The sequence below is a fragment of the Batrachochytrium dendrobatidis genome (assembly GCF_000203795.2).
Source record: "Batrachochytrium dendrobatidis JAM81 unplaced genomic scaffold BATDEscaffold_5, whole genome shotgun sequence".
Lineage (NCBI taxonomy): Eukaryota > Fungi > Chytridiomycota > Chytridiomycetes > Rhizophydiales > Batrachochytrium > Batrachochytrium dendrobatidis.
The window spans coordinates 374710-389223 of NW_006281103.1; the positions used below are offsets into that span (position 1 = coordinate 374710).

Here is a 14514-nt window from a genome sequence, read left to right on the forward strand (position 1 = left end):
ATCTATTTTCTTGGAAAAGCGTAGCTGTATAGTGGGTATTTGGACAATGTCTTGAACTATATAGAAAGAGTAAAAGTGCAAAATTAGATGCTGTTTAAACAAGCGGAACCAATAAATAGTTTGTTAGTTGTATAGACTGAGTACTCGCTTTGGAAAACAAGATGTAAGCCTTGAACTGTAATAATCCGACGCGTCAAACTCCGCTCGCTTATAACTTGATATTCCAAATAGGTTGCACTTTGAAATTGGTTTATCAACTAAAAATATTCATTAGTTATTTTCATGTCTTGTTAGAATATCAAGTTGACCAACTCATTTCAAGCTGACTGAAACAATAAACGAGTATTTTGATATTAATTTATGCTTATTAAAGCCAGCATAATGCACTGCACAATCAGATTCATACAAGTATATGCTTGGTGGGTTGATTTGTATTTATACTCTTATTATCAATATATATCCAAGTTATTTCAGTAAAAATAGTACAGTAATCCGTATTTAGCCCTTGTTTGGCAGCAAGACTGAATTCAAACGCACTTTTGGTAAGAGTGTTCAAAGTATAACATTTCACAGGTTTGAAACCGACCAAAATGTGACAAGATAAACAAGGGAATGTTATGCGCATACCTTCATTCATTAAAATAGTAATTTCAAAAATGTAAACCAGGATTCATCACAATTGATATTAATTCAGCATCAACTGTATAATGTATCAAAATCTACACGGCACTTATTCAAGAATTTTGGATCGATAAAGACAAATATAGGCTGTATGCCAGTCACCACCACCCTCAAGTTTGACAATGTCCTCTGGCTGGACTTGCGAGACGCGATCATCATCAAATTTCCCTAAAAGGTTGTAGAATTGCAAATTAAATTAAAATGCCAGCTTAATCAGGCAGCGCATTGATGCAACTTACACCAGTTATCAGTTGTTTGGCTTTTGACCCAGCCAATGTAATGTCCAGAGTCAGCAGCACGACCAACATGAGTTAGCACTATCAAATCATTGCCAAAATAAAATGCTCAAGTTAATCAAAACGGCTCATTAAAGTTAGTCTGGCTGTGCATAGATATACCTGCAACCAAATCATATTGACCCGAAGGATTGGCTCCAGGATCATTAACAAGGCTGTCATCCACATTGAGCTTTTTAAGAGCTTCAAAGTGAGACTTTTTGTAATCTGTAGATTTTGAAGAGTCGACCATTTCCACATCAGCACTGGTAGAAGCACCAGGTTGCGATGCAGCAAGCTTCTTTAATTTCTAAACGCAATAAAAATTACAAATGTTACAGCTTGCCAATAAAAGTTTAAGTGTAATCAAAGTAAAGCGTAAATTTTAAACAATCGTATAGCCCATGATGGCACTTTAAACTTAAAGTATGACGTACCGCTTCATCCGCTTTTTTGTCAGACATTTCTTTTAAACGCTGTTTGGCTGGTGCAAGTTTTTCCTGAAGTTCAGGAGTGCAAAAAGGCACCATATCTAGCTCCATAGGAAATTGGACTCTCTGAAATTTGATAATGCAAAGTTGTAAAAAATGAATTGTAATTATAAAAACGAATCAGTAATAAATACCTTGAGAATCTTTGCCTTGACATTTTCTTGGGGCTTCCACTGAAAACGTACAAAATTAACAGTCAAGTACTGTGGCAATCGTGTGATTTTGGATGATTTACTGTATTTGGCACTGCGGTTCAAACTTGGTGAATTTTTTTCAATTTTTTCAATCAAGCTATTTGCAATTTCCGATACCAAATAGGTAGAAACTAAATCCACAAAATTATTTGTAAACACCATTAAACTGTCATGCATATGTTGTGTAGTAAATGAAATATATACCTCCAGCACTAATATTGACACGCAACTTGTTGAATGATTCAACAGCGGTGGTTTTGGGCTCAGATTCAGATTCAGTGCAATGAGTACTAAAATAGCATGCCAGCCATTAGCACATCAGGAAAAAATGATTTGTCAGAGATTCATGTATGCAAGCACAGCCTTTAAAACGTCAATTCTTTAAGCAAATACAATTGCACTCACGTAGAAATCGTTTCAGTGGTCATATATTGCTCGACAAATCGTTTTCCCTTTTCAACTTGACCTGTAACAGAAATGCCAGGAATTTTTTCATTCAAGGCTTGAATGATTTGACCCCAACATTCTTCAGCATCTTGTTGCAAAAATCCCTGATTGTTAGACTCGCCGAATTGAGGAAATACAGAACGCAAGACCTACCCAATGAATATTTTTATAATATAGAGACGGGTTAAAAATGGACGTTCAAGTGAGTTGAGCCATTAAACACTCAAACAGGCGCCATGACATCAGATTCAATTTACCTGAAGAAATACCATGGGTAAAATAGATTCACCCGAGTCATTTAGTTCTTTCAATAAAGATCGCATAGAAACAGAAAGATCGCAGTAAGCATCCTGATTAGCTGGTCGTTCAATGCTAATAAAAGGGTTCAAGTAGAGTAAACCAAGCTTTAGCATAAAATAAAAACGAGTAGTGTTTGACTATATGGACAGTAAAAACGTACTGTTCCATTGCCTCGAGGAGTTCTGGGACAGCTCTTAGACATTGAATAGTGGCATTCATGTAGCATGTATTTCCAAGATTGATGAGACCAGCAGGAACTTTAAGCTATTCATTCAAGACATACAATGTATCAGTTAAAATCAGATCTTGATGGATCAAGCAATGAATTTCATATATTAATAAACATCCGCTTACTGCTTGCGCAAGTTGAGTGTCAGACATGTCTTCTACAAACACAGTTGTTTTTTCTGGAGCTTTTGGGAGTTCACCAGCGGTGCCCATCATCTACAATAGTATATAATATTGACATTACAATCCAAAAGTTGAATGCAGTAACATATTTGATAAAACTAGCAAGTACCATCAATTGTTGGCCCTAAATAGTAATGGGTAAAAATCAAGCATACATATGGGTTAGGTTATGATTCAACTAGACGTATTAAAAGATGGTGATGAAATAGGCTGAAGTCAACGTGAAAGTACACACCTCTTTGAGTCCAAGAGTATTTAAAATCACATCGTCCTGTCAAGATTAATAAAAAGATATGTTACTTGTAGTCGTTGATCCTGATGCAAACAAGATGAGAATTACCTTGAGCATACCACCTTTGACCATGATCTTTTGTCGCTCAGGAGCTACTCCAGTCAGCGAAAAAAGTTGCATTTTGAAAACGATGCCAGACTGCAACAAATCAACCTCGATAGGATACTTTTTACCGTTCCATTTGACAGATACTAAAGTAGACAATGTGCACAATTCATTGAACATGAATGACAATAAATAAGTTTAGATTCGTGCTCAGTATCTCGATAGCATTCCAAGAATCAATTCACTCGATGGACAATAAAGTTGAATATTTTAAACTCAAAATAGATAAATATCAATCCAACAAATCAACAGACAGCAAGAGTATTGCAGCCAGGGCTGCAAGTAGAGTCAAATATAAATTCAGTAGTGCCAAAGAATTCTGAATAAGCAGTTATTGAGTAGATTCGGCGTATTCAATACACAATCCAAGCAAATACGCAACTGTTAAGAGAAGCAGTCATTGTTCAATGAATTGATTGGCGGAAGTTGCAGATCTACAGATTTGAAATCAAGTTGATTTTTGGGGAATTAATTTTTACCCAAATATTTGTATTTTTGGTCAATTTCTTGTTGTTTCAGTTTTGCCCGTTTTTTGTACTTTCCGTTTAATCCTTTTAATTCGACCAGTTGCGAATCTATCTATTCTTCATCGTCACTGTTGGCATTTTAGTCTACTGTGTACAGTGATTTACTCTAAGGCTGTTGGATTATTTAAGCTTGTTATACACTTTAAAGTTTTCAGCTCCATTGTTTTACCGATAACGTGCGGATCTAAATCCAAACCATACAATGGCTGCTCCCATAACTACAACTACTGTCCGAAATCGCAAATCAAAAGTCTCTTATTACTATCATGGTATTGCATCGTTTTTCATTGTTTCTGAAATCTCTGATGGATTCATGTTATCTACAATTTGTCTGATGCATCGTTTCGCTCTATGCCAAGAAAACTTGGCAAATATTCCGATTTGGTGCTAGATAAATGCATATTTAATGTTCGAGCCATCACTGCAAATATATGCTACAAGTAGTCATTAACACTGACACTTTTACCAACTGCATTACTCTTGTGTATTATAGATGATGTTGGTCTTTACCACTACGGCCCTCAGCATCCAATGAAGGTTTGTTTTGGATACTTGGCAAAATCGACTATTTTAGTAGATCTTCTTATACTATCAAACTCTTGGTGTATGCTTCATATATGATCTACTCATACTTTCAGGAACAATATTGCTATGTTTCAACCATAAATCATCTAAAAATGTGACTTTTTGCTTATCTATATATTACTAAAACTAACTTGAGCTTACATTGGGTTTTTGTTTTAGCCACATCGCATTCGCATGACCCATAATCTTGTGGTTAATTATGGTCTATATAAGAAACTTGAAATCAATGTGGGTGAATCGACCATTTTATGGCATCACATGCTTATTCTAATATCAATTCTGATCACTTGTTGTTTTTAATGTGTAACGGATAGAGACCTACGCCTGCTACTTTGAAAGAAATGACCAAGTTTCACTCAGATGACTATATCGAGTTCTTGCATAGAGTTCAGCCAGACAACACAGATGAAATCAACAAATATCAGCAAAAATGTAATACTATGTCTTGATATATTTCAATTTATTCGAGGTTTTATATTATTTTTGCTCATACCATGTGTTTTAAAAACAATCACTTGTTTTGAATATACTAGTCAATCTGGGAGAAGATTGTCCAGTATGGGACGGTCTGTATGAATTCTGTGCTTTGTCTGCGGGTGGATCGTTATGTAAGTAGTCAGTCTGTAGATGCTTACTTTTAATTCTATGATTACTTGGTATTGAGCTAATCATTCATTTTACGCAAAGCCGCTGCATCCAAGCTCAACCGTGGCGAATCTGATATTGCTATCAACTGGAGTGGTGGTCTGCATCATGCTAAAAAGGGCGAAGCGTCTGGGTTTTGTTATGTTAATGATATTGTTTTGGGCATTTTGGAACTATTGCGATATCATCAGCGTGTCCTGTATATTGATATTGACAATCACCACGGCGATGGTGTTGAAGAGGCTTTTTACACAACTGACCGTGTCATGACCGTGTCTTTTCACAAGTATGGTGAATATTTCCCAGGTACTGGTGATATTAACGATGTAGGCCATGGTCGAGGAAAACATTTTGCAATTAATTTTCCTCTCAAGGACGGTATTGATGACGAGTCATACAAGGATATTTTTTCTACTGTAGGTTTAGCATGCCATTCAGGGGTATTTGTGCCACGCTGCATCCTATGCTTTTTGTAGACTGATGTGCGTTGATCAATGTGTTTTAGGTCCTCACCTCTGTAATGGAGCGATATCGTCCGGGGGCAGTTATTCTTCAATGTGGTGCAGATTCATTGGCTGGCGATCGTCTCGGATGCTTTAACCTATCCATGCATGGTATGAGTAGCTTATACAAACTATAGCTCAACTACCCTTTATTATTTGTTAATACGACTATTATGTTTTAATCATTTAATGTTTTGAACTATTAGGACATGCGTATGCAGTTGATTTTATGAAAAAATTCAATGTACCACTCATGATTCTTGGTGGAGGAGGATACACAATTCGTAATGTATGTCGCACTTGGACCTACGAAACAGCCCGTTGTGTTGATGAAGAGCTTTCAGAAGAACTTCCTTACAACGACTACTTTCAATATTTTGGACCCAGCTTTCGTCTTGAAGTGCCCAGCACCAATATGGAGAACATGAACTCTCGTGAATATCTCAATCGCATGAAAACCAAAATTCTTGAAAATCTTCGTCACTTGAATTTTGCACCCAGTGTACAAATACATCAAGTTCCTCACGACACATATTCATCTGAAGATGAGGAGGATGAAAACGATGCAAAAGACCACCGCATTACCCAAAAAATGTCGGATAAGCGATTTGTGCCTGACAATGAGCGATCCGATTCGGAGGATGAGGGAGATGGCAGACGGAATGAGCGATTATATAGAGAACGATCTTTACTATTTCATGATAAAGAAGGGCCAAAGGCAAATTCTACTGGATACCGCCAGCCCGGTCTTGGATTGAATTTCTCAGCTGCCAAGGATGAAGATGCATCTTCTGCACCTGGTGGTGTAAATGAATCTACTGCCGAGTCGTCGTCTGCGCCTGCTTTTACATCTCGTCAGACTTTTACTAGACCAACACCGAATGATGCCATGGATTTAGACGGACCACCGCCTCCTAGAAAAGCAAAATTGAATGCAGAAATTGCTATGCAGGATGCAACAGAAGACGAGGAAGAGGCAGATGATGAAGGTGGTGACAATGACGACGAAGATCCCAAAAACTATGCTGAATAAGTTATGGATCAATTTAAACTCGCTATTTTTTACTACTGCTATCCAAGCCGTTGACTGTTGATATTTTGTTTGGAAGCCAGAGTTTATTTTCTGATGTTGTTGATTTACAGTCGTATGCATGTAAAATGGAATACTTTACTTGCCGTCTTTACTTTGAAATAAACAATGGTTGGATATTTGTTGCACTTTTCTACTAAAAATCGACTAATAACAACACTCATCATATAGTACAAAATCAAACTATAGTTTTGGATTCAAGTCGTTTCCTTTTTTGATACGGTCATACATTATAGAATTGAAAAGTCTGAAACTGGATTCATCCGTTACAATCTGGATACTGAGTTTGACTGTTATCAATCAAATCTGGTGTGAATTATCAAAGGAATTCTGCTATGCATCAGTTTACGTGACTCGACACTATTTACTGAATGAGTCCAACCAATCTCGTAACTCCTCTCGGAGTGAATTTTACCCAACCATACACGACTGTGAACACCACCGCTACAGTGACTGTGTTTTGTCCACAAAGTCAATCCAAGTTGTTCATATGCGACAACAGCACGTTGCACACACACGCAGACTGTCGATACGGAATGACAAGCAACAATCAACTTATTCCGTAATCGTGCAATTGTTGACATAAATGCCATTGCGGTCAATGCTGTATCGACTGGTGTCAAACCTTGAATGAATGCTGCAACTCGCATTTGTTTATTGCGTTTTGCATCAAATGCAATGTGCACACTCAATAAACTTTGTGGTATTTTGGTCACATTCCGTATCAATCTGCAACGGGTTAACAACATCCATACAATCAACAACACGATCAGATTATTAGTGGATCAATCTATTGCTGTCAAACTTGTAGTCATGACCCAACTTGGTACAAATCAGGTCAAATTTGATCCAGAAACTCCAACAAAAACATCAATCCGACCACTGAGCTGACTGCTCGTCAACGGTTTACTGGTTATATGGGTTTATTGTTGATGGACAAGCGTGTAAACTGTCGTACATGCAATTTATACTGCGAGTTGATGGTCAAGTCTGACAATCTGCATTCATGAACTTGTGTGCAAGCAGTGTTTTGTTGGATCTCAAACATCCTGCAACTCGCACAGTTGTTTGCACAGTTGCTCACCTATCAATCCAACTGGATCTGCAACTCTGTCAAGCAAATCCGTAGTGCAACCTGCTGATGTTGATGTGACTACAATAAACACGAAACTCACCGAAATAACACTTGCTGATCTGACAGATCAATGAGTGACACTCTAACCATTAATACCAAACAAACAACGTTTTGAATCAACAATCAACTGTCATGACAATTGGTAACATTCGTGGTCATTTGGCATCCATCTCAAACCATCACATCAAACACATTTCCAAAATCGATTGCTGGACAACTCAACTCGGTGCACGAGTCCGCATTACTGTGCCAGAGTCATGTTCCGCACACACTATCCATCAACTCTGTCACCAATCATCCGTACAACAACTGACACATACACAAAGACTGTCAACGCAGGCATCCAACGACATCCTCACTGTATGTTCCACCACTTCCTAATTGTTGTCAAATATTGTCAGCCAATGTGTCAAACATTGCCAGCAAACACTCACTACTTTGACATATATTCAGCCAAACCGACTATGTGGATTATCCGAGACTTGCATTGCAACGGACAGTTTCAAGCACACAGTGTGTGGTTTCAATGTATTGCAACACTCGGCAACTGTTCCCGAACATCGAGACACCATTCGGTATTGACAAATGGTTTGGATTTGCAAAATGACTGTTTATGGCACCATAATTGTCGCAAACATTCCAAACTTTACACCTGACTGTGTTTGGACTGTTGGCTGTGTACATTGGACACTCGGCTGCATGCGACTATCAAACGCAAAATGTCTTGTCTGCCATTCAACATGTCCTGTCAGCAGTTATTCCGTTTGACGATCACTCATCCGTGCTACTGTTTGCAAACTGGGACACTGAATATGCGCCATTACAACGCATCATACACGCATGAATACTGCGTTTGACTGTCATGCAGTATGTTGGCAATATGCAGACAGTAACATCACTCGAGTGAGCAGGACTGCATGTCATTGACACTCTATCAATCACTTTGTGTGTGACGAGACTAAACAAACACTTGTAGAATCTGCTCGTGTAGACATGAATATTGCGGTTGTTGATGATGTGTCATTTACACTTGCATCCGCACTAATACACATGCACCAACTCATTCAGTCCATTCCACTCATCCAACTAACATATCACAACTCTGCATATATGCCTATGATCGGATTGCAATGTTCACGATTGGTGGAATATATGCAGCGTTTGATGGATCATACACGGACACACACGAGCTATGCATTCAGTTATTGGATGCTGCCAATGCAACAGTGAATGACTGTCAACTGCACGCACATGCACATACTGCTCGGCTACATAAACGTCGACTGTATCGCTCAATCAAACGGACAACTTGACATGGTAACACTGGAGTATCGATGTACATTACAGCAAGTATCCGCGACAATCACAATGAACTCTGTCGCAGCCAACTAGGTGCATGCTGGGACAAACACAATGCAACAATCCAGCGACTTGAATGCGCCAATGAACATATGAACTGGATCAAGTTTGCTGACACATTTGGCCGGACAGTATTGATGATCGTTTTGATATGACATTTGCAGCAGCTCGAGTCATGTCTGGTGGTGCAACACACACAACATCCATCATTTCATTCCACTATACGATGCGATGCCAATCGTATCATTCAGTACAGCAGTGATAATATTTTTGGCATACCGAATAATCACCACTTGCGTCTTGCTATGGACGATAGTGGACATTTACTTGACTTGCAGTAATGGCAGTACTTGCATATACGTGATTCACTTTCACCATACAAACTGTTTCCGATTCGTGGCGATGCAACTAATCTCGACTCGGATATATCTTGAAATCGACTAGCTGATGCAATACAGCAGCTGATCCACATCAGACACTCGGAAAACAACAGGATATTGGCCATAATCTACTAAGTCGCATTATATGCATCGAATGATACTACACCTGATGAACCACCCAATCCATTTGCTCGTGTCCTGCTACACACAGTTCAGTCAATATGTTGACGGCCACTATGCAACCTGATGGCAGTCTGCATACACTGTACCGATTGTACTGACTGCATATATTGACAACAATAACGGTGATCACATTGATACAAACGACAAACACGGTATTACACTGATTGATGTGTGTCATAAACTGGTATGCAAGGTCTTGCAAACACACATTGATGGGTCGTGGTGCTCAACAAACTCGTCACCACTAAGCATGGTCGATTTTAAACCAAACAAGTGTGTTGTGCAGGTTGGTTCACTAGTCGATATTGTTCAATGACAGCAGTGCGTGCAGCTCAATATTATTGTTGTGTTGATTGACATTCAAAATGCATTCAACACTGTCACGGTTGGTGCCTTGATATGATAACTGCAACACATGTGATTGATACCACGCACACTGGTCTTGCTAATAGCGCTGTAAACATGCTCATCAGCTTGTGCTCAGACTGAATCATTGGTTTCTGATCCATTTCCAATTGAACATGGAGTCCGGTGGTGATGTCCACTGTCAGATTGTTGTTCAACATGTTCATCAACAACATACACGATGATATCAACCGATTGTCATTGCATGAGTATCGTGTAAATCACCATCAATGTGAGGGTTCATGTATGCCGACAATATCGTGATATTTGCCGACTCTGATCAATCACTCCAATTGGATCTGGTGTACTTGCGCAATGAATGGAACAATGTCAAACAAGTTTTGGTGTAGTCAAATGCAACATACTCAGTTTCCGTGGTCACAACACTTTGATTCCGAATTACCAATTGATATGATGCTACACGAACAACAGGTTCGTCATGTTCAACACTACAAATATCTGGATGTTGTATTGCATGAACCACTGTATCACACCATGCGACTGAACTATAATCAGGTTGCTGTATCCAATAGCATGTTGGTTGTGTCCGGTTCTTGCAAACCACCAACTCACAATCAACTTTCAGACACGAATATTCTTGGCAGTCATTCTAGGAATGATCATGTATGCACTGGATCTGGTTGGTGGTTGGTGGTAACTTGACCTGAATACACACTCAACAGTCAACAACAGTGTGCGACACATATTGAATGCATGCAAATCCATGACTGTCAATACTTGTTGTTGAAATGGGTTCAGATCACCATCAGCTCGCTCACTCGTTGCACCAATGTGATTGCATGATCAATCTGACACCAACCAAACCACACTCGAATATATATGTTCCAGTCATGTGCATGGTGTATCGATTGTCAACTCACAATGTCAACTCCAACACATTCCACCATGATTATGGTCACATCACATCATGCTGATGTATGTCGATCGGTATCACATTGCAAACGACTGTCATTCAATGACTGCAATGCAATACCGTGCATGTATTGTGACTGATGCGCTGTGCACCATCAACAAGTGTGCAACTGTCACTCGATATATCGACTCTGATATGCAACACTATGCTGTGTTTACCATGATCATGTTTTTGATCAATCTCGGACTCAATACATGGTTTGTCATGTTGGATCGTGTGAATGTGTCATGGACTGCAATTTAGTTGCAGACACACATATGTTTGACATTGACCGATGCATACTGTGCAATGACTGATCAGTGCGTGTGTAATTACACACTTGGTGGTATTGTGCGTTATGGTTGTTTGACAATGTATGAATGCTGGATTAGTCGGTTATATGCAACCCATTTGAATCGACCTATTGAACAAACACTCGATGTAACTGACAACAATGTGTATACATGGCTGTTTGATTAGTTGAGTTTCTGCTGGTAGTGTACCAGTGGTAACAGACACAACCCTGACACCATCACCGGGACAGTCATACAACAGTTGACCAATACACTTGTAACACCACCAGTATATGCTTGTACGATTACAGCCTGTTCACATGAGATCATTTCATATCTCAATACCCGAGTTTATTTTAAATAAATCCATTCAAAAAAATGAACAATTACAATCAAATACTGCCACTGTGTTTAATATACACATATTGATGTATTCAGTGATCGTATAGTAGCTGATTGGTGCAATACGATCATGCCAACTATAATATTGCATTGTTGATAAATGTGTTTGCATGACAATGATGTGTATGGATAACTGAACCACCATGTAAAAGTCACAATACTTGCACCAGTATATCATATTCCAGCTGTTGATATCGCGCATTCGATGTCATTGCAATGTATCAACTCACTCAACACGATTGGTATCGATTGTTGCAGTCATCAAATGTCGTCATTACTCATGCATGTACCAGCTGTGTGTGATTGATATTGATCATCATGACATGTATTCAAATGCAACACTATCAATATACACCGTGTCATTTGTGATCAACTATAACTGGTATGGACTGCAATCGATTGTGCACGGCAGTGTAACATTGATCGCAGTTGTTGATCTATGCTCAACAATGCTATGATGGTGAGTGGCTTGATCCAATTGCAGTGTATATACGAGTCATACAATGAGTCGTACAACGAGTTGCTCGAGTGATGAAATGAGTGCATCAATCCAGAATACAAGTCAACCATGACATATGATCATGATGTGTGGTTGATACAACTATATAGTGACAATCGATATTGATATAGTAGCACACAACATACAATATCACAACACATGTTAATGGCCGACTAATAACTGAATGTCAGCCAGCTGCGTACAGTTTTACTTGGTTTGTGCTTGGCTATATTGTGACGTACTGACCCTTTTAGGGTGGACGAGGGCGGAAAACTGTAGAATTGATCATACGATATTTGAATACACAAGCAATTGTTGATCAAAATTACGAATCGTCATATAAAGGAAGATCCCTTTAAAGTTTAACATTGATAGTAATAAATTATTACCAACCCTGACAATAGCGCTAGTTTTTTAGGACGGTCATATGAAAACATGCTTTTAACACTGTCCGCTTGATGATGTATAAATACAATTCAAATCAGACCTGTTGAATGACATTACAACTTGCTTAATCAAACCAGTAGAATGAAACTTTTAATTGTCGTATTGTCATCAATCCTGCTTGCCTGCTCGGTTACTATTGCTACTCCAATTGATCCCAGTGAAATTACAAGTACTGAATCTAGCGCTTCAACAGTTCTTCCCAGTGTGGCTACAACTACTTATCCTAGCTCTTTGCCAACTCCCGATAAAAATGGTATAGACTTGGACAACCTTGTCTCACTTCCAAGTAACATCGAGGATTTGCTCAAAGAATACTTAGAAAGACGACATAGTCGCAATGAACAACGAAAAGTATGCGAGTCAATAAAATCTGAATACTATGATCAACATAAACTGCTAAGCGATCTAAAGAAACGCATTCAAGCTTTGAAAGGTAAATCTGGAAAAAATGGCGGCAGCTCAAAACATAATGGCAAGATTAGAAAGGTCGAGTTTGAGCTTGAAGGTCAATATTTCAAACTTGACAAGCTTAAAAAAGGTTTTGAAGAATGCAAGTCCAAGTATGATCGTTTGGATTTTGAACTGAAACTCGTCAAAATACAACTCGTGGAGTGCGTTTTTGGAGAGCCTTGGAACGTCCAGTCGCTTAATCAGAAACTTTCGCTTATCCGCGTACACCCTGTCTTTAAGGGATACCTTGAAGGACTATGTGAAAAATCATCAGAATGCAAGAAGGGTTCTGATCAAGATCCTAGTGATCATCAACAGCGTCTGCATTTACAACCGCAAACACAGTCTGAATCTCGCTCCTTCAAACAGAAAGCTTCCTCCTTTGGACAGAGAGCTTCTTCTAGTATACGTAATGCTTTCTCCAGACTTGGTGATGGGTTTAGATCACTTATCGATCGACTCAGGCGAATCGGATGTGGAAATCAATCCAATCGATCTGAATGCTAGTTTGATCTGGTTTCAACCTATTCGATTGTCATTCTATAACTGCATTTCTGATTCTACTTACAATAAAATTGGATTTACATGTATTGTATCTTATCATGCTACAGCCTTGGTCAGCATGATATTGTACCTTGACACTTGTATATTTCCAATACAACACATTGTATACTGCATATTTGTACACATTTCTGTCAACCAACTATCCATTCAGATCTGGATCAATGTAAAACTTGTGTCAGCCATGACCCAACTCGGTACAAAACAGGTCAACTCCAACGCATTCCATCATGGTTATGGTCACATCACATCATGCTGATGTATGTCGATCAGTATCACATTGCAACCAGCTGTCATCCAATGACTGCAATGCAATACCGTGCATGTATTGTGACTGATACGCTGTGAACCATCAGCCAGTGTGCAACTGTCACTCGATATATCGAGTCTGATATGCAACAACATGCTGTGTTTACCATGATCAGGTTTTTGATCAATCTTGGACTCATGATACATGATTTGTCATGTTGGATTGTGTGGATGTGTCATGGACTGCAATTTAGTTGCAGACACACATATGTTTGACATTGACTGATGCATACTGTGCAACGACTGATCAGTGCGTGTGTAATCGCACACTTGGTGGTATTGTGCATTATGGTTGTTTGACAATGGATGAATGCTGGATTAATCGGTTATATGCAACCCATCTGAATCGACCTATTTGAACGATCACTCGATGTAACTGATAACAATGTGTATATATGGCTGTTGGATCAATCGAGTTTGTGCTGATATCGTCATACATGAGTTGGTCAACAAACTTGTAGCACTGCCAAAATACACTCGTATGGTTTGCTTGCATGAGATAATCTTGTGGTTCAACATCCAAGTTTATTTTACAGTCGTATTCAAAACAACGTCGTATTGACATAATGCAATATCTATGTATATGACAATCTACATAACCCAATACATTATACAATGGGAAGAGTTTGAAT

General features: G+C 38.8%; 6 protein-coding genes across 6 annotated transcripts in view; 4 read left to right on the forward strand and 2 right to left on the reverse strand.

Annotated features, from left to right (window-relative positions):
* Positions 1–730: 730 nt before the first annotated feature.
* BATDEDRAFT_88259 (ubiquitin-specific protease UBP6) lies at positions 731–3316 on the reverse strand (the record flags this gene model as incomplete). The annotated part of the gene is made up of 12 exons (XM_006678672.1): positions 731–849; positions 921–998; positions 1080–1266; positions 1394–1513; positions 1582–1772; positions 1846–1931; positions 2047–2237; positions 2346–2460; positions 2549–2652; positions 2743–2832; positions 3035–3070; positions 3140–3316. The coding sequence occupies 12 exons, from the start codon at positions 3314–3316 to the stop codon at positions 731–733; spliced, it is 1494 nt and encodes a 497-aa protein (XP_006678735.1).
* Positions 3317–3925: 609 nt separating this feature from the next.
* Positions 3926–6489, forward strand: BATDEDRAFT_24371 (uncharacterized protein; the record flags this gene model as incomplete). Its single annotated transcript, XM_006678364.1, has 8 exons — positions 3926–3992; positions 4217–4260; positions 4468–4536; positions 4623–4740; positions 4842–4916; positions 4996–5369; positions 5459–5567; positions 5663–6489. The coding sequence occupies 8 exons, from the start codon at positions 3926–3928 to the stop codon at positions 6487–6489; spliced, it is 1683 nt and encodes a 560-aa protein (XP_006678427.1).
* Positions 6490–7813: 1324 nt separating this feature from the next.
* BATDEDRAFT_24372 (uncharacterized protein) lies at positions 7814–8994 on the forward strand (the record flags this gene model as incomplete). The annotated part of the gene is made up of 3 exons (XM_006678365.1): positions 7814–8041; positions 8083–8194; positions 8750–8994. The coding sequence occupies 3 exons, from the start codon at positions 7814–7816 to the stop codon at positions 8992–8994; spliced, it is 585 nt and encodes a 194-aa protein (XP_006678428.1).
* A 1990-nt stretch (positions 8995–10984) lies between these two features.
* Positions 10985–11185, forward strand: BATDEDRAFT_88329 (uncharacterized protein; the record flags this gene model as incomplete). Its single annotated transcript, XM_006678570.1, has 1 exon — positions 10985–11185. The coding sequence occupies one exon, from the start codon at positions 10985–10987 to the stop codon at positions 11183–11185; it is 201 nt and encodes a 66-aa protein (XP_006678633.1).
* A 1458-nt stretch (positions 11186–12643) lies between these two features.
* Positions 12644–13519, forward strand: BATDEDRAFT_24373 (uncharacterized protein; the record flags this gene model as incomplete). The annotated part of the gene is made up of 1 exon (XM_006678366.1): positions 12644–13519. The coding sequence occupies one exon, from the start codon at positions 12644–12646 to the stop codon at positions 13517–13519; it is 876 nt and encodes a 291-aa protein (XP_006678429.1).
* A 649-nt stretch (positions 13520–14168) lies between these two features.
* Positions 14169–14514, reverse strand: part of BATDEDRAFT_24374 (uncharacterized protein) — a gene marked incomplete at both ends in the record, with an annotated part of 1202 nt that continues 856 nt past the window's right edge. Inside the window, one exon of the mRNA XM_006678367.1 lies at positions 14169–14386. Within this exon, the coding sequence (XP_006678430.1) occupies positions 14169–14386 (218 nt within the window). The remainder of the gene's footprint in view (positions 14387–14514) is intronic.